This window comes from Mycteria americana, chromosome 3, assembly GCF_035582795.1.
Source record: "Mycteria americana isolate JAX WOST 10 ecotype Jacksonville Zoo and Gardens chromosome 3, USCA_MyAme_1.0, whole genome shotgun sequence".
Taxonomy (NCBI): domain Eukaryota; kingdom Metazoa; phylum Chordata; class Aves; order Ciconiiformes; family Ciconiidae; genus Mycteria; species Mycteria americana.
This window is the reverse complement of record NC_134367.1, coordinates 108,885,788-108,904,417: the sequence shown is the minus strand read 5'-3', so window position 1 is coordinate 108,904,417 and position 18,630 is coordinate 108,885,788. Positions and strand designations below refer to the sequence as shown.

The following is an 18,630-nucleotide window of genomic DNA, read 5'->3' as shown; positions in this document are numbered from 1 at the left end:
TGATGAAAACATCTTTAGAAATGAGAGGACTGATTTATGTCCACTGATCAAGAGAAGCATAAATCAGCAGAGGCTGAATACCACTGAAGACATGATTTCTACATCTTATTTTGATTACATTTATCCAAGCAGCAAAACTTCCCCCATCCCAGAGGCTTTCTGCTGCCTTGCCCCTGAAAATGCTCCCTTTTGAAACATGGAGTAGCACTGTTCCCTACCAAGGCACAACGTAAAATTCAGCAGGTTGAGCCTGCTAGAAGGCTTCATTAAAAAATTAAGTATTTTAATTATGTTTGGAAATTGCCTGATAGTGCAATAACTATGCAATATTATTCAAGAAGACTTGTTTCAAAAGCAAAGTCATGGAAGCAGTTCTGTTAATCTGAATCTGCCTCAACTTACTGTATTCAGAATATCTGTAGCTGAAAAAATTCAGACCAAATATCCATAGGGTTTGTTACATACATTAAAGTACTTAAAATTTAAATTAATGTTTATAGGTATACATGTTATGTAGGTGAAATGATAAAACCCATTAAAGATGTTGAAAGGCATAGGTAAAATTGTCATTCCTATGACAAACCTTAGAACATATGTAAAGTAGTGTAGTCTTATTTTTCCCATAATAGTGGGCATTTATTTTGTTAACATTATTAATATTTTAAACTATATTGATCAAAAATGTTAATATTTAATCAATAATAAAAGTAAGTAGTACAATAATATATTAGTTCTGTGTAGAAGACAGATTAAGGATGTTTTCACATCAAATATCTCGTAAGACTTCAGTGAAGTCATGATGTGTTGATGCCGCCATTTTAAGGCACTTGTACGGTCAAGCTGTATTAACAATGAAGTAGATGATCCTAAGTCTCTTCTCAATGTTGAAATAATGTTACCGAAACATTGCCGAAGAAGGCATTGCAAGTATCCGTTATGGGGTAAGTTACCTTATAAAATTTAAAACTGAATATGAAAAATGAATGGGTTTAGGGAACAAAAGGGCATATTTTAGAATTTTGTTGAGAAGGCTTTATTTCAAAGATGGGATAGCTTATACCTGTAATTTTTCTTGTTTCTACCAAGGAAAAGAGATTGTGGAAATAATGAGAAACTGCTGGCAGTTTTGTATATTCAGAATGCTTACTGCATTTATTCAGTAAAGGTTATTAAGCTTTCATCTTGTTTTTTTACTCCTGTGCAAGTATCATAATATTTCTATAAGAAGTTTAATAATTTACATATTTTTAAAGCAACAAAACTAATTGGGCAGCGGCGACCACCCTTTACTAACTAATGAACTGCATATGTTAGACTCTAGCTCAGCCAAAGAGCCACAAGACACATACCCTGAAGAACCAAGAGGATGGCGAGCTCTGGGAGCAGCTTCCAGGTAAGAGGTAGTAGGTCTAGATCCTCAGAGATCCCTAATGGTCATCCTGGGATCTTACCTGAGGATCTCCTTAGAGACCTGCTGCTTCTTCAAGTGATCTGGCAATAGTGGCCTCAGCATCCCTTCCTGGCTAGTAATCTCCCGCAGATGAGTATTAAAAACCATTATGAACTTGAAGACAGATGACGACAGATCACCAAGAAGTGATGTGACAGTATGGCTCCAACTTGGCTTGTGAGCTGCATGCAATTCATGAGCCACAGGCTGGCCTCTCAGTAACATGGGAGTTGGCGTTCAACTGTCATAACTTAGTGTGAGTGTCAGCGGCATATTGGCATCTTTCACCCATGATGACACTGTTTGCATTTTCAAATCCACCATTAAAGTGGTAGAATTTAGGCCAGAATTTACCTCTTTTAACTGCACTCACCTAGAAGTTAGTGACATAGTCTAATGTGGTTGGGCTAGGCTCCCCCTAATGTCCATGGAGAAAGACACCAAAAAGTGATTCATCCCATCCTAAGGTGAATATCTGGAATGAATCACCTTTGTAGGTGCCTTCATCTCTCCAGAGGAAGCCTAGAAAAATAGCTTGGGCTAGGTGCTTAACTTACAGAGGTATAAAGTCAGGCTAGATGAATATCATGAACGATGTTTTTTGAAAACAAAGTTCTATCAAGGTTTTCCTGCTAATACCATTGTTACAACAGTAACAGCAAAGCAGATTAATCAAGCTACCTACTTTGCATTTGTGTCGATGCTCCTGGCAAAATGGAATTCATCCTATTCAGCTGTGTCTTTGGCACTACATGTCTTTGGCACTGGACTTCTAACAACACAGGGGGATTCTTTTAGCTTCAGGGACAGGAGCCTTTGTTTTTAGGAGAGAAAGCCTGAGCTCATTTCAGAATGCACTGCGAGGTTTTGAGCAGCCACGGTGTGAGATATAGTTAGCTACTTCAAGGTTCCAACTGTGAAAATGCGGCAAATAGTATTACCCACAGAAGCATATCTACACGTGCACTGAAATATTTAAAAGACGAAGCCTTTGATCCTAATTTTAAAAAACTTCCCTTTCCTCCTTCCAGCTGGAACTACTTCCCACCGTGCCTCCCAGCTCTGACTGTATCCAGCAGGACACGCTCCTCTCTCAGATGTGGCGTTCTGAAGAAATGCTATTAAACAGGAGATACTTACAAAGAAGGTGCTAGTATTTATAGAAAACTAGGAACTAATTCGAAAATTCTACAGAGGTAATGGACTATATTGTATCATCTTGTGCTGATGGACAAAAATAGAAATGACAATATATAGGATGTCCTTCCCACTAGTCAAACTGGTAATGAGTAATGCATCCAAACGAATGTCAGTAAAGCCATGCTTCAGAAACCCCCTCGGCACTCTTCTTTAAGAGAGAAGCCACAAAAGCATAAAGGTTTAATCTGCATATATTTGAAATGACTATATTATTTGTGAGGCAAAGATTCAAATAAGATGTATTAGTCACCCCAAACAGGTGTCAGTATAAACTATCTCCGCCTATATTCCACAGATTGTACCCTCTTCAGAAAAACAAGTATTTTAGAAAATTTGGGGAACATTAAGTTTTCTATTTGAGAAATCAGGCTGGTTTAGTAGCAAAGACCCAAATATATTAGGCAAAGACAAGAAAATTAAACTCTAAGATACTAGGAGCCTTTGGAAAATCATCTGAATAAACTCTTCTGGAAATCAGAATGTAACGTTTAAAGGTCATCAGATCACACGGGTTTAACGTGTTACTGCTTGCTGTTAGCTACAGAATGAACTTCTGTCTTGCATGAGTGTCCTGAGAGCTTGAGTGATCAGCCTTCAATACTGTGCAATACTGTTGTGCCATGACTCTCCCCCTCCCGCATCTCAGGCCAGTACAGTTCTGGAACAACACTCTTTTTCAAGGATGAAGAAGAAGTATTTTCATGCTGGGTTATTAGTGGTGCCTTGTGTTCTTCATTACAGTAGCTATTTGAAACTTTATGAGGTCTTAAGTATGAGAAGTAGTGCCAGAGCTGGATGTACTGGAAAACAGTGACAAATGAGATGAAGCGGTGAAGATTTTTTACTATGTAAATAAATGTATGGAGTCACATGAATGAATCTTTTCTCTAATTTTGTGGGTCTTTATTTCTGATGTAAATACTATGCACCAACAAGGATGGAGAAGCTTGTGCAGAAAGTTGGATTTTAAGCAAAGATACAGCTGCAACAAAAACTAGTGATTTCCCTTAAAATAAGGGGCACTTAAATAGTAGTGCAATGACATTCTTGTGACACTAACCTTTAATCACTTGTCCAAAGCAAGTAAGGAGGGTCTGGTGGCTCACTTGCTTTTTTCAATACGGACTTGGGAAAACCATATATTCCTGATTAAGAAGGGAAAAAAAATTACTAAGTAATCCCAGGCCTCTAAGGAGTTATTCAGAAGCTCAATGTTAAGATATAATCTGCTGGTGATTACGTAACAGTTTCCCCTCTCTGCCCATTCCAGAGTGAATATGAGATACTACAGTCTACATGCCTGGTCTTGAATTTTTAGTTCCAGGTGTAAGAGCTCATTGCAATATAGCCCTCTAGAGAAAACAGAAAAAGCAGAGAGAAAGGACTAGTGTACATGACATTCTGGGAGAAGCAGAGCCTAATTCAATGGCTAGGCAATAGGAAGTGGTGTGTTACCCCACTCAGGGTTAGGCTCTAGGAGCTATGTGGGAGCTGGCAGACACAATTAACAAGCCTGAAATAACAATTGCCTTGAGAGCCAGCAAGAAGTAAAAGGCAGGGGAGCGGCCCTCCAGTAGGAAAAGTAAAATAACTACAACAATAGAAGGATAAATCTAATCTTGCACGAAACCACTGATAACCCATCTGAGCCCTGGACAAGAAATCGACACACTAATATTAGGGAACACAGACTACAGGAGACACTCTCAGCAACGGGCTTGGAAAGCCCCATGGGACAAAATCAGTGCTAGGTTTTCCATGGAATACCTGCCAGCTCCTGCTGCACACAATGGTCAGAAGGGGATTTAGTAAGTGTTAGAGTGAACATTTATGCCTATCAAGATGTGGAGGAAAAAAAATAAAGTTCAAGCATGACGTCATTCTGTCAGTGGCAACTGTGGAAACATCTCTTTGAAGCACAGACATGGTGGCTTACCATCTTTCCAAATCCTGGCTATATATAACTTTCCAATATATCCCAAAATGACTGATATACCATGGTATACGCAGCCAGATTTTGCAGGCTGATATCTAGGATAGTCCCAGACAGATAAATCATGCATGCAACGCAAGTCCGACATGTCAGATTCACAGCATATGCAATATTGTCTTGCTGCACACGCTCAGAGAAGTTGCACAGTAAGTACAAATCTGGCATTGGACCTCTTGCACATGCATGCTTTATCTGCCCATATGGATAAATCTGACTTCTCCCAATACATGGCATCCTGCACGTCCAGAAAGACACCTATGGCAACAGAAATACAGGGAAAGCCATGCCATGGATGCTTTTCCTACAAGAAATTGTATTGACCATATAATAATATGACACACCTGTATTTAAATAGGATACTCCATACTACATGGGATCCTCAGCACCTCCTGACATTTATTTTTGTTACCATGCCATGCTGTGATTGCCCAGGAGAGTGCAGAGGTCAATACCAGTGTATGTACATGACTTTGGTGGACAGAAGACACAGCGTGATTACCTAATATTTAATTAGGTTACAACAATAGCACTAATGCCCTTATCCTTGCCACATGAGCTCATCTACAAGGCAACATGATGTCCCTACTGAAGCCTTGGGGCACAGTATCAGTAACCCCTGAGACATGACAATTACTGAGTCACCAATATTGTTCCCCCCATACCACAGGGATTCTTCTCGGAAGTGTATTTATAATCACAGCAAAATTAAAGACAGGCGAGACCCTTCACAGATCACTAGTTCAACCGCCTGCTCCAAATAGGGCTATCTTCAAAGCTAAACTAGGTTGCTTAAAGCCTTGTCCAGTCTAGTTGTATCTCCATGGATGGAAAGGCCACAGCCACTCTGGGGACGTGTTCCAGCATTTGACCACTCTCACTTTGAACTTTTGTTTTCTTATACACAGTTGGAATTTCTCTGGGTGCAAGTTCTCACTTTTGTCTCTTGTCCCGTTGGTGCACATCTGAGAGAAAAGCCTTGTGCCGTCTTCTCTATAATTCCCCCTGAGAAGGTGAACACTGTAGTTAGATCCTGCTGTAGCCAAACCCACTTCCTCAGCTTCTCCTTGTACATCACGTGCTCCAGCCCCTACCACCTTAGCAGCCTCCACTCAACTTGCCCTAGGCTGTTGCTGGAGGACCCAGAACTGGACAGTGGATATCCAATGTGACCTCACCAGTGCTGCACAGAGAGCACACACCTGCTGGGTATATTGGCAATGCAACTCTGTAGGTGTTGAACTCCCATGATGAACTTCTTTTGTCCACCAGGATGGCCAGGCCCTTTTGTGCTGGGCTACTCCCAAGCCAGTTGGCTCTCAGCCTGTAGCGTTATATGAGGATAGCCTATGCCACGTGCAGGACTTTGCACTTGCCTCTGTTGACCATCACACGGTTCTTGCGGGCCCATTCCTGCAGCTTGCCAAGGCCACTCTGAATGGGAGCTGTGGCCTCCAGTATGTCAACTGATCTCCCCAGTCTGGCGTGGAGATCAGCTGAAAACTTGCTGAGGGTGCATTCTGTCCTACCCCCTGTGTCACTGATGAACATATCAAACAGGACTTGCTCCAGTATCGATCCCTGATCCCTCCTAACTGGGCATCAGACTTCAAACCAATGAGGTGTTACCCTTCAAGCCTGGTGGTACAGCCAGTCCTTCACACACATAGGCTGCCCACATCTCCCCAGTTATAAGGTTACTGAGGGAAATCCTATCAAAAGCCATAATAAAGTCAAGCTAAAATGGCATCCTCCACTTCCCCTTGCTTTGCTCGTGAAGCCAGAAGTCAGTGAGGTTGGGTCAGACATAACTGAACTTAAAGGCACAACATTTGCCTTTTTGCAGTCATTGGCAGTCTTCTCCTAAACACCACAGCCTTTCAAATGTCATAGGGAGTGAGCACACAATAAGACTGGCCAGCTCCCTCAATGCTCAGATGCACGCCAGCTGGTCCAGTGGACTTGTATATGCCCAGTTTGATTCAGTGGACTTTATCTACTGTGGGTAGTCTCCCTCTCCCCCCAAACTCTGATACTAGCCATGGATGCTTGGGAGATGCGGTTTTTTTCCCAGTAAAGGTCAAGGTGAAGGAGGCCTTGACTATCTCAGCCTTTTCCTTGACCTTTATCACTAGGTCAATCACCCGGTTCTGCAGCAGGCCCACATTCTCCCTTGTCTTCCTTTTGCTGCTGATGTGCCTGTAGAAGCCCTTTTTGTTGCCCTTCACATTCTCTTTCAGTTGCAACTCCAGCCAAGCTTTGGCTTTCCAGATTCCACTCCTTTACTAAAATACTGACCGTTCTCTGCATGAAGTGATGGAACTGCAGCCCAGCATAGTTTGCTTACAAATCCTCTATCTGTTGAATGCTTTCTAGAAATGCTATTTAAGGAAGGTGGTTGTTTTTCATCCAAATCTAATCTTTTGAAAGTTGCAAGCATATGCAGGTGCCTGTTCAAGCATTTATTTAGCTGGTACTGTGGAAAATGCCATTGTTCTAAATTATTCTTTCTTCTTTTGTTCTTTGTTGTTAGTTGGTTTGTTTCCAGTAACCTCAAATTTGGTGCAGAAGAAAAGGAAAAGGAAAAGTACACACACATACACCTGATAGGAGGGAACGAAACAATTCGTTACCTTCATCATGCAGATGAAGACTGCTAATCCATCTCTACAGGTTTTTCTCTAATATTTTGTAATATTTCAGTTCTGCCTAAGCAACTTCACATGATTATCATAAAAAAAACCCAACCCCTTAATGAACGAGTTCCTTCCTATTATTCAGATCTGGACTTCCTGCCCCATCCTCCTCTAAAGCAAAATGGGAAAAGAAAAAAAAAAAAAAGAGAGAGAGAAATTAGTTAGCCAAAGTTTTCTTAGTTGTAGTCAGCTTGTAAATAATAAATTCAAGGGTGTTTTTTTCTTTTTTAACTTTCCAAATCTAGAAAAGGGAGCTGTTTCTTGTTTTTCAAGCACTTGTATTTAGTCTAGAGTATCCCAAGACAGTTTTCTTACACATAAAGATAGCACTCATTCAACATATTCTACACTTGGTCATTTCATTGGTTGTTTTTCATATGGAGTGATTGGCCTCTTCAGTCTCCCAAACTTTCACAATAACTAAGAAGTGTTCCTGAAACATTTTCTATTAAAGATATGGCTCTACACAATAGGAAGTTGTTTGAATTACAATATAGTCAGAATTGTACATATTCTGCATAGTTATATGCAGAATATGCATATTCTATGCATGTAACTATGCATATTCTGCATAGTTACCTCTGTACTTCAGTAACATGGTTGATATTATGACAGCTGTACTTAAAGTTGCCAAAATTTGTTCTTAAAATTCCTCTTCTAGGCGTTTATAAGTTTGTCAATTTTTATTGCTGAACTGTTGCATGTATTCTCTACTTTTGGGAAACGTTGAAGATGTCTAAATATGACGAATGCATACTTCTGTTATTATAATAAAGTCCTCTGTTACAAGTGAGATGTGTTTTGTATTTAACAGTTGATTCGTCCAATTGCTCAAAAAAGCTGCATGCTTATTTGGATCATCATTAAATCTGCTCTCTCTTATAAGGGTGTGGAATAGAATTAGGATTCAAATCAGGGCTCAGCTGATGAAAGACTGCCAAAGCACTGTGCCACTGCCCCTTTTCTGGTTCTCTTTTTCCTTCTTCCAGGAAGGTCTGCTAGCCACAGACGTGTCTCTCAGGACCCTCTCCTGGTGATTAGGAAAAGCTTAAGTGAAGGAAAAGCCTTTCCTATAACTAGGAAAACCATAGGTGACAAAGGAGGAAAGGAGCAGGAACTGCTCCAGAAACTTTCCATGTGTGGGCTAGGATCTGGCTGAGGCATGCTCTTCGCACCTGTGACTCTGAATCATCCCCTTCTACACCTTCATGTCAGCTGGGATCCTGAGAAACTTTCAGATGTCATGTCCCAGCTGCCCCTGGCACAGCAGCCGCGGCCTCTGCCACCCCAGCAATACCGAGCTTCTTCCTCCAGCAATCTGTGTTTCTGCCGGGATATCTCCTCCCCCAAGGAGGGAAATGAAGTAGGGGTGGGAAGGACTTCCACTGCGATTAATGCAGCAAGATGTACCTCTTAAAGGTGATCTTTTAGGTTCTTTTCAGCTCCAAACACTACTCTTACTCCAAGAATACTTCACTGAAATGAATGGGGCATACCGTGACTCTGTGAGACCCTTTTCTATCACAGATGGGTATATAGAGCCACTTATCCATGTGGTATCATCCAGCTACAGGAAAGGGATTCTGCATTTCTTTCATCACAGATAACACTCTTCACAGAGCCATCAAGACAGGAGCTGGTGCGTGAGAGCAGTGGGCTACATGCAGGTACTCAGAGCAGTGACTGACTAGGGAACGCCAGGCTCTCCAGGCAGTGCGAGGGCAGAGCAGCAGGGCAAGCAGCTGAATGGACAGTGGCACAAACAGGTATGGCGGGAAGGGGTTTTTACCCCCACCCTCGGACACTGAGGCACAGGGCAGGAAAGAATGATGGGCAACTTAACCTTCTTGAAAACCCAGTCTTGCTCTTTAGAGCCTGCTTTTGTAAGGTGCCTCCACAGGCTCTGTGCTGCTCTCTGTGCTGTTCCTGTCATCTTTACCCAGATCTTTGAATTATAGATTCAGTGATGGCACCTGGGGAGGGGGAGGACTGAGGAAGAAGAACTCAAGAACGATGAAAAGACAGAGTGATGGAGATGAGAAGAGATACAGCAGTGGTGAAGTGGCTAAAACACAAGCAACACGTTCTCCAGCAACAGCTGGCGAGCTAAGGAACACAAAATCAACACGCTCCTCTCTCCGCAAGATCAATGTTGAATTTAACCCCACAGCCACACCTGGGCAGCACTCAGTGACAACGCTCTTTCCAACTTCTCCCTTTGCTGTAAGAGTGCTTCAGCTGGTATTAGTCAAATACCTTCTGAGGCCTCTAAACAGGGCCAAGGTATGGTATATACTTCAACTGGCCAGGCCTCCATGCGGTCTCTTCTCCTCTGGTTTCATGCCTTTCATGGATTTTGTCTCTTCAAAGACTTCTCCACTGGTCTTGGGCCCATGGTTTCCCTCAGTCAGACTTCTTCAAAGCTGCACTTGAAAGAAAGCGCTATTGTCCGAACTTCTCATTTTAACCTAAGTCAGTAGCGTTCAGTGCTCCTAAAACCTCAGCGTCTGAAGGCGAAAATGATGAGACGTTCATCTCAGCTTTCATTAAGAAAAAAAAAGTTTTGTTATTTCCCTTTGGGTTTTGGAAAAAAGCTTGAGAATACAAAAAACGAAAATTCCAGGCTCTAAACCAAGTAAGACACAACGTATTATTTCAAGACACTATTTTTAAAGACCAAGATTTCACTCGTCTCATGACTTTTGACCAGAGGCTCGCCTGAGGATTTGAGTTTCCCCTCCATCGCACAGGAGGGGACGGGAGGGAGACACCTCAGAGCAGAGACTAGGACCCCCAAAATGCTCCGTGTCTTCCGACAGCCTGTCCTGACAAACGTGCCCCAACTCTCAACGCTCCTGGAAGATCTTGGCAAAAACGCCATTTTCCCCCCGCTTCCGTGCCAACGCGCGCAGCGACTACAAAAGACAAGACCAGCAGCAGGTCGGAACCCTTCCAGTGACCAACCTGGGCAACGACAGGATGCGACTTCATTGAGCATTTCTCCTTCTTTTTTAAAAAAGCCAGGTTGCTTCAGGAAATTACCGTAACCCTCCTCTGCCGCCTTACGGGGACGGCGAGTCCCACCGAGACACGTCCGGGCAGCGGGCGCTCGCCACACGTTGTGCGCCCACCCTGCGCGCCTTCGCACGTCTCCGCCATCGCGCTCTCACCCCAGGACTGGCAGCCGCCGGCACACGCCGGGCACACGCACGGGACCCCCGGGATCCCCCCGGGCAGGACGCCTACGGCCCCCATAGGCGTCGGTGGACCCCTGCCCCGGAGGCCGGGCGGGCGCGGCACGGGGCGACCGGCGGCAGCCCGGCAGGGCCCGGCGGGGCGTCGGCGGCGACCCCGGGGCCTGCCCCGCCGCCGCCCCCCGGCACCTATAGGGCCCATACCCCACCCCCAGCCCCGGGCGGCGGAAGTGTGTGTAGGGGGCAGTATAGGAATTTCCTGTGACGTCCCGGCCCGGACTCCATTAGGCTGCAGCTGGGCTGAGAGGAGACAAACCCAGCGGGCAGCGAGCGGAGCGGGCCAGGCGCCTGGGGCTGCCGGGCGGGGGCTCAGGGCAGCGGCGGCCGCCATCGCCAGAGGGAGCCCCGAGCGGGCGGCGGCGCTGCCTCCGGGACCCCCGGGGGGCACAGGGCCCCGCTCCGCCTCCCCTCACCTCCGCCGCCCCCCGCCTCCCCCTCCTCGCCCCCCCGGCTTCCCACCACGGCCGCTCTCGGCGAGGAAACTCTGGCCTCCGCTTCCTCCTCCTCCGACTCGGACACCGGCGGAGCCTCCCCGCCCCCGCGGAAGAAAGCCCGGGCCTCCCCGGCGGCGGCGGTGGAGGGAGCAGGAGAGCCCGGGGCTTCCACGGGCAGAGCAGGCCTCACCTCGTCCCAGTCCCCCTCGCTCCCCGCCGGGCTCGCCCCCGCCGCCGCCCCGCTCAGAGGCAGCAGCAGCAGCGGCGTCGGCAGCGCCATGCAGGCCAACGGGGCAGGAGGGGGCCAGCAGCAGCAGCCGCCGCAGGGGCCGGCGGGCCCGGAGCTGGGCTGCCTGGGTGCCCAGAACGGCGAGGCCTCGGCGGGCACGGCCGCCGGCGACCAGCTGGCCCACGCCAACGGGCTGCTGCCCTCGGCCAACAGCGGCGGCGGCAGCCCCGGCGGCCTCAGCGTCAACAACGGGGTGCCCGCCGCCGGGGGCCCCGGCCCGGCCGCCGCGGAGCTGGGGGGCGGCGGCGGCAGCGCCCTGAAGAAGAAGAAGCGGCTCTCGCAGTCCGACGAGGACGTGATCCGGCTGATCGGGCAGCACCTCCACGGCCTGGGCCTCAAGTAAGTGCCCGCGGCCGCGGAGGCGGGGGAGGCCGCGGTGGGCAAGGGGAGCGCAGCCGGGGGGGTTCCTTCCCTCCCCGCGCCGGCCGGGGCGCCCTGACCGAAGGGCCTCGCTGGGGCCGGGGGAGGCCCCGCACACACGCCCCGCCGTCCTCCTCTCCGTCCGCGGGAGCGGGCGGCAGGGTCCGGCGCGGGGTCGCGGGAGGCCGGTGGTCCCCGCGGAGAATGGGCAGCCCGAAGCGGGGAGCTGGGGCGGGGGGAGAGGAAGGGACCTCCGGAGGGGGGGGGGTTGGTGGCAAAAGCTGCCCTGTCGCAGCCTGGTAGTCCCCAACGAGGAGAGACTAGTGCCTGGGTGTGAGGCAGAGCAGTGGGGCAGGCCCGCTCGCAAAAAAATGGAGCCGGAGATGTGTTTTCCAAGCCTGTGCCGGTCAGCTCGGTGTCTGCGAAGGGGCAGGCCGGGAGCTTCCTCTGCCAGGGATGGCAATATGGAAGTCGAGTTGCACACCGATAAGGGTAGATCAATACAAATGTGTTAGTGGGGGAGAAGTTATCTGGTAAACATAATGGAGCCCGCAGCTGGGCGTGGGGGGGCGGCTTTTTGCAGATGAGCTCCAAGATTTGGCTTGTCAGCTCAGAGGAAGCGAGCACAAACTAAACTGTCACTTAAAGAGGCTGTTTGGTTTCACTCTGAAAACCTTCATCCCTGTAAGTGGTGAAGGCCTCTGCAGATTTGTGCTGGACACATGTTTTTAGTAATAATCTTGTCTGTAGACTAGAAACGAGTATGTTGGCTCTTTCTTAAAATCAGAATAGGGCAAATAATTTCCCAGCGGAGTAGGGGAAGTCTAAGAATTTAATCACAACACTCACTTTGTGAGTAAAGCTAAAGCCAACACGTCATAATTTTGGAAGGAGGCTAGAGAAGTCCTGTAAAGTCTTCATGTAGTTACCACTACAAAACACTGTGGAATGGGTCAATTATAAAGAACTTAGCACATAAAATAAATTGCCTCTGACACAAGAGGCAAGTTTACAGCAGCAGACAACTCGTGACTGTTCATAGACGACACCACAGTAAATAAGCTATTTTTAGTGTAAAAGGGGGAGGGCTACAGGTTCATGAGTTTGTTTATTTTATTTTAAGGAGCCAGTCTTTTAATATGGGATGAAGAAGAAAAAGTTAGGCCTGTTGGAGATGTCATAGCTCTCTGTCCTTTTAGGGGAGGGAGGGGGCAGGGGATAGTAGGCAGTAGCTAACAGCTTTCTAGTCTGTATCTTCCTTCATGAAGTTTGTCTTCTGTGCAGGGGTGGCTGTTTGTGGTGGCTGGTAAGTCACATACTTTATGGTACTTCAGCAAAGCTTTCAAGCTCATTGACAACTTGCTTTAGAGATAGGTAGTTGTTTACATGTCTCAGGCAACTGAGATAGTCTTTCTGGACAAGCACCTGAATCTGGTCATAGTGTTCTTACTTTAATAAAGTTACTTTTAAATATGGTTAACTGTTATCATAGCAGGCGGTGTATTTGTGAGGGTAAAACTGGTCGGGTTTTTTTACACTGTATCTCTCCTGCAGCCAGACTGTTGATCTTCTCATGCAAGAGTCAGGATGTCGTTTAGAACATCCTTCTGCTACCAAATTCCGCAATCATGTCATGGAAGGAGAATGGGATAAGGTAACGTAGGGCTTATAGGACTGTATTAACCACTGTTTAAATTTATAGTATCTGTGAGAGAATTCAAAATCCACCCTCCTTATATACTTTTTTGTTTGTTTGTTTTTTTTCTTATGCTGATTTCTGCAGGCTGAGAACGACCTGAATGAACTTAAGGCCTTAGTGCATTCTCCGCATGCAATTGTGGTAAGAGGCACACTTGAACTCTTTCAGAGCTGTATAGTTGGACTAATTGTAGTGGTGTAATCTTTCACTATGGAGTTGATTGTCCATAGTTCTTGTTTTCTTTTTTGTTTAAGCAGCTTGCATGCTATCTCAAATATCATACTAATCTGGACTTCTTTATTCTTTTTTAGAATGTGAGATAGGAAGCCCAAAAGTATTGAGGCTAATATTTGGTGTACTGAATGTTTAAACTTTGTTAAACATCCTTAAGTGATAAAATATAAATCTTGTAACAGTCCTAAAATAGGTCAGTTTCTGTAGAAACTGCTTATGTTGAACACTAATTTCCAACTTGAAATAATTCTCACAATCTCTGTTTATGGGAGTTAGGTTTTCTTGAGGGAAGAGAAGTTTAGAAATAAAATGGAGTAATACTAATGTGGAGTTGGCATTGTAATAGCACATTACAAGAATATAGAGGCTGCTATAGACCGTGAACAATACTGTTGCTTTTCCAGATGGCTTCTAAAGAGCAAATGCATTTGTATTGCTGTTTGGGATTTTATTTAGAGCTTTTTCTCTTTAGCTGGCTTTTTTTTAACGATGAACCTAGAAATAAAAGGTTGGTAGATCCTGTGACTTGACAGTTACAATATGTGTTGTTATGATTTCAGTTACTTTGAGGAAAGCGTTTCTTGGTTTGATTTTTCTGTCTCGAGATGAAAATCATTACTTAGCTCTTCAAACGGCTTGTTCGGTTGTGTTTAAACGTTTATTTCAATGAAATGAAGTTGGAACAACTATGGTCACTTAGGAAGAAAACAGTAGCAAGGCTTTTTGGAGTGTCTGTGACTGTAAACAATGAAGAATCAGCTGATGGCTGCTTAGCTCCACTTCTAGCTGATTCATTTGTTGTCAAGACAATTTCCTGTCTGGTGGGGGAGGGAGAGAAAGAGAACAGGAAGTGAAGTAGGAAAAACAGATGTTTAACAAAACATCAGAGGGTACTTAAGAGAAGTTTACATTCTGATTTATTAATTTGGTCAAAACTTAGCACCTCTTAATTAGGCTAGTAGTTCACTTTCTCTTTTCTCAAAGACTTGATAAACGTAAGATTTACTGTTCAAATAGTTTAGAATAATTGCGTGGAGCTTTCAGTACTTTGTGGAGACAAAGTATGAAACCACTGCATGTGAATATGAATGGTCATTTGAAGCAGATTTTCTTATGTTTCTAACTTCTGAAGTTATCAAGTTTCTCTGTAGTATTAAAGTGTTTTACATGTCTGAGAGTCAAGAGGTTTAACTGAGTATCAGCATTGTACTTCTTGGAGAATTTAATTTGAGGAATAAAGGGATGTTTTCCTTCTGTTGTGTTGGAGAGCTCTGAAAGTGTGCTGCTCTTTAATGTTGTTGTCTAACTGCTTGAATAAAAGTTGGTGCAATAAAAATACTTGGTTTAGACTGAACTTTACCTGAACCAAGTATTAACTATTTTCTTTTTAAAGTTGTTCTCCTTTATGTGAACTTCATATAATTTAAAATGGATAACAGTATTAAGTGCCTTACATATGAGTGCTAGTAAGGCAATACTGATTTGCAAGGATAAGTTGAGCTTGTGCGTGCTCCATCGCGTGTGCACTGTCTCCACCTCCCTCCCTGCCCGGCTTTTTTGTACGTGGTTGAGATTATGGGTGGATATTAGTATAGTCAGCACCCAGAAAACTAGTGAAAGATGATTACAGGTAAGGAGGGATGCTTTATGCTCTGTAGGTAATCCTGACTGCAACAAAGTCAGAGCTAATGAAGATGATAAATGTCTTGATTAGGGAAAGTCCAAACAAGATGCTGCTGCAAGTAACTCTTTAAAAACAGAAAATTAGATTTTGGGTTTCCTGACTTGTGACTCATACTGTATGACTAGATGTTTCAAAAATGTGTGCATACAAGAAGAATGGGTACCTAAAAGTTTAGATGACACAAAGTATTTAACAAAGTAGGGTGTGTGTGTTTGGTGGTTTGTTTGTGGTTTGTTTTAGGGTTTTTTTTCTTATAGTTAATATGACCTGGACAAAATAACCAGGATATATAGCTGCTTTTGAAATGTCTGGTCAGTGAAGGGAATACATATGTATTTTGAAAATTCTACTCCTGTTTTAATTTCCTTATTTCTGCAAAGTGCTGTAAGTTCTACAGGTGAAAATACTAAACATGAAATGCCTGATCTCAATTTGTAAACCTTTGATGCTGTGTGTTGATATGTTGGGGGTGGGGATGACAGTCTGCTATTTCTATTTGTGTCAACACAACTGAGTACTATATAGTGTGATTAGTCATGTTTACTTTTCCAGTGTATAAGATACAGCTGTCTTGAGACAAACTGTAGGAAAACTTTATAGTTCATTCAAGCATGTTATTTTTCCTTGAGTAGCACTTAGAAAATATCAGCTTCAAGCTAGCCTGAGGTTTTGCTTACTTTAGGGCTACTCGAGCATATTATGGCATCTATCTTGGGTAACTAATTGAACCTAGGAAGAAATCTGGAGATTATTCCTCTATAGTCATCTAGAATATACTTTCAAATTGTCCTCTTTACTTTTTATTTTGACTTACTTAAATGGGGCTTTCCCCCAGTTCTGGAGGCATACAGCCCACAGCAGGCAATACAACAAAAAAAGTGATTCATATCTTGTCATTTGAGCAAAGTGCTCCACCTACCTGTATGGTGTCACTCTTGCTACCAGTATTAAGAGCATTTGCCTATTGGAATGAATTACTCTGAGTGACAGGATTTGGTATTGTTGAAGCCTTGTTAAATTCTATACGCTGGAATATTTTATGCGCTTTACATATCAAATCTTACATTTAAGTTTTGGATGGTTTTTATCAGTGTTTTACAAGACTATCAAAGTAATGAAGACTACAAAGTAATGAAAATTGGGGTCTTAGTTGTCTGCTTATAGCCTGCAGAACTATGTGTTGAGTTTGTCTTGAAACATCAGCTGATAATTTCAGCATGTCTTTTAGTTACCTTCTTCATTTCAAAGAAGAGTGGTTTCAGCAGTGTTTACTTACTTATTTTGAACTCTTTGCACAGTAATAAAACTGTTGTGGAGCTTGTTAAGATATGCAGGTCAAAAATAATACCAAAATCTAATCCTAAAATTAGGTTGTTATGCATTTTATTCTTTAAACTTCTGAAGCTTGCTACTGTAACCAGTGACCAAAATGGCCCAATTTCTTGACTGTGGTAGGATGCTTGTCCTATTATTTTCACCTTTGGTTACTTAGAGCTGGTGAAGCATGATGCATGCAAAACTTCCTAGAATTTAAGATTCTGCAAGGGGCTTTCCTGCTAATAATTAGGACAGTGAAGGAGTAAAGCGCTAAACATTCATGTTAGTGATCGAAGGCTGTAGTTTGAAGAAAGCAAAATGCTAATAGTACATACACTAAAACAAACAAAAAACCTCTGTAAATCTGTTAACTCTGTCTTAGTTTTGCCCCAGGGTAATCAGAGGTTCAACTTACACTTAAATAATAGCTTCTAGAAACAACAAAGTAATGCACTTTATCCTCATACTCTCTATAGAATTGAAAGACAGGATGAAGTAGCGACAACTGAACAAAACCAGCCAGACTGCAGTGCTGAAACTGTTGTATTAGGCTCTTCCATGGGCCCTACAGGGTGAAGAATCTTTGCTATAAGCTAAGCATTGGTGGTGTCTGGATTTAAATTCTTCAACAGTAAAGAGTGTAATGATGTTGAATTTCCGTTGCAAACACTGAGATGATAACAACAAATCCCAGGCACTTCTATTACATTGTACGTGGTATAACTTGGATTATGACAATTTTTATTTCCCTTCTTTGGAAGCCAGCTAAAGAATATGGAGAATGAGTAAGCTGTTCTTCTGGGTGCATTGCATCAGATTAGTTTTATACTTGCTCTATTCTACTTAAATAGTGCGGTTTGTGCTTTTACTTTACAGTTGCCAATATTATAAACAGTTCTCTTTCCTTCTAGAAGAGGTTGTTTGGGCTCTAGAAGAGATGATGTGCTCAAAATGGCCTTGTCTACCATGAGAAGGTGGTATTGGAAGTAATTAGCAGCCCTATTAGTAGGGCATATAAGTAGTTAAGAGAAAATGAAGACAAAATTCAGCTATTCAGTGAAATCTATTTGTCAGCAAAGTCAGTAGTTGCACAAAAATAAGTAGTAGGAGGCCGTGAGTGTCTTGATATAAAAAATTACTTGAAATGTGATGTCACTGGAGTGTGACTTTTGCCTTAAGGAGGCTGTATTCATGCCATTGTTTGAGTATGCTAGAGGGCAAGTTTTCAAGCAGTTATCGAAATAGCTTAGAAAATCTATTTAATTTCCCTATTGACACTTTAGTCCCTGCCTTTTGCCATAGATAAGTTACAATTTAAAACTCCTTATCTTTTATTCTAATTCTCCATTATGTTAGCAGTAGACTCCTGCATGAAGTGTACAGTGTACTGTGTTGTTCTGGAGGCTTTTATGTTCCTAATATGTCAAAGTCACAAGATGGCACTTTTTTTGGAAACTATACTTTCTAACCCAAAACTGAAGTTATACCTCTTTGGATAACTTGGCAACAGCATTCTGCATGGTAGTGTTCCTGTGGTGCTTCCGTGGAATTGTTGGGACTGGCATTACAAAAACTGTTTTTTAGGATTTTCTGCTCTTTTTACTTTTTCCCCTAAAGAAATGAAATTAACATGCCAAGTCCTAAAAGTAGGGAGGGAGAAAGAGAGTAATTAGATACAGATATGGTTATCACATTTAGGGGAAAGATGATATAACTTTAATATGCAGTGAATGGAGAAGGAAGAGTCGGAGCGATTATAGCTTTTATTACAAACTGGAAATACCAGACTATTTTTTATCTGGTGGTGATCATCAGTGCGAGGTGACCAAGAGGAGTGAAATATGGCATATGACTACTACCTGAGCATCTCCATGCATCCCTGTGAGCACGTGTATAGCTGGGAGAGGAAGCTCTTATCCCTCCTGCTGCTAGTATATAAGCAAACAGCGTGAGGTCTGCTAGCCTACTGCATGAAACCAACCACTGACGTTGTAAATAATTGGAATGTCTTTCTTTTGGTTTT

The 18,630-nt window shown here is 43.7% G+C and overlaps 1 protein-coding gene across 1 annotated transcript in view; it reads left to right on the top strand.

Moving 5' to 3' along the window:
- Positions 1-10,840: 10,840 nt before the first annotated feature.
- WDR26 (WD repeat domain 26) overlaps positions 10,841-18,630 on the top strand; it is a 29,244-nt gene continuing 21,454 nt past the window's right edge. Inside the window, exons 1-3 of the mRNA XM_075496501.1 lie at positions 10,841-11,652; positions 13,228-13,327; positions 13,457-13,513. Of these exons, the coding sequence (XP_075352616.1) occupies positions 11,303-11,652; positions 13,228-13,327; positions 13,457-13,513 (507 nt within the window). The 5' untranslated portion in view covers positions 10,841-11,302. The remainder of the gene's footprint in view (positions 11,653-13,227; positions 13,328-13,456; positions 13,514-18,630) is intronic.